Here is a 1,211-nt window from a genome sequence, read left to right as displayed (position 1 = left end):
ATTTTTCAATTTCCTAATCCAGTAAGTCTACTCAGGCTTGAAATTTCCAAATATTAATATTTCACTTGAAGTTAGCAAAGGATATACTGTTGAATATGCAATGGTAACAGCGCGAGTTTTTCAAATATTTAATTGATTTGTATACGGGCGTTGTTTGTAAAAAAATTATTTAGGTAAAAATAAAAAATATTAAGTTGCCCCAAAACTCTCTGGATATAATTTATATTCAAGTCGCAAACTGACTCAAGAGGCGGCACCATTTATCTCAAATATTTCACTCATAATTTTTTTTTTTTTCAAGTTTACAGAAAGAAAAAAAAATGGAAGCAGTTAGAGAAGGTCATATGAGAGTAGGCCATTGGATAATCAAATATGACCTAGGGCGTAGAGCGTTAATCGATTCCTACGGAAATCATACAAGATATTATAACCAAATTTCTGCCACTCCTTGAAACTGGTTCGACCGAATACAGCAAAGCGTTTATCGACATCAAAGTGGGTGTGCGCTTGTTATTGTGTTGGCGATACTTCGCGGTATACGGGCATTACTGTGGGTGAACGGTCATTCTCCCAACGGGAGCTCTCATTTAATAAGTATTCGCGTATCGGTTCAAGATGCCGATTTTATGGACTTCACTCAATTTGTTCGTGGTGGGGATATGCCTGTAATTCCTATCATTTGAGCATAACGTGAAACTAAACTAGCATATACTAGCTTAACATTGGTAGTTCGGCCCTATGAAATAGTAGATGAATAGAAAAAACTAAATGTTGTTGAAATATTCTACAGTGAACGAGTTACTATCTTACTATCCTACTTAGAATACGGCGGGAAAATAGTACTAGAATTTGAACTTATCACGTATTGAACCCACTCGCCCATTATCTCTTTATCGACCTCCAAAAAAATAGTGAACTCTGCCTTTCTGGGGTTGTTACATGGCTCAGATATCACTCATACTGGCGTCACGGCCAATGATTTGGGTTGTCTTGAATAACAGAGAGAAAAGCTTCTGCAAGCGTAGCAAAATGAAACTTAACTGGTCATGAAATTATCAATATTCCATTATTTTTTTTTTTCATTATTATACCTAACTTACCTTTTTATCAATGTACTATATAACCTTCGCGAATACCCTTCTCTTATTTTCATATTCATAAAAAGCATATAATGCAAGCTGGGTTAGGTCACTGGATGATTCAATACGGCT

The 1,211-nt window shown here is 35.6% G+C and overlaps 1 protein-coding gene across 1 annotated transcript; it reads left to right on the top strand.

Moving 5' to 3' along the window:
- Positions 1-320: 320 nt before the first annotated feature.
- On the top strand, positions 321-683 carry VTP21DRAFT_1498 (uncharacterized protein; the record flags this gene model as incomplete). The annotated part of the gene is made up of 2 exons (XM_069391591.1): positions 321-350; positions 474-683. The coding sequence occupies 2 exons, from the start codon at positions 321-323 to the stop codon at positions 681-683; spliced, it is 240 nt and encodes a 79-aa protein (XP_069245394.1).
- Between the last annotated feature and the right edge of the window lie 528 nt (positions 684-1,211).

Source organism: Calcarisporiella thermophila (assembly GCF_041956535.1).
Source record: "Calcarisporiella thermophila strain CBS 279.70 unplaced genomic scaffold VTP21scaffold_110, whole genome shotgun sequence".
In the NCBI taxonomy this organism is placed as follows: Eukaryota; Fungi; Calcarisporiellomycota; class Calcarisporiellomycetes; order Calcarisporiellales; family Calcarisporiellaceae; genus Calcarisporiella; species Calcarisporiella thermophila.
The sequence above is the reverse complement of the archived record's forward strand: the minus strand, read 5'-3'. Positions and strand labels throughout refer to the sequence as shown.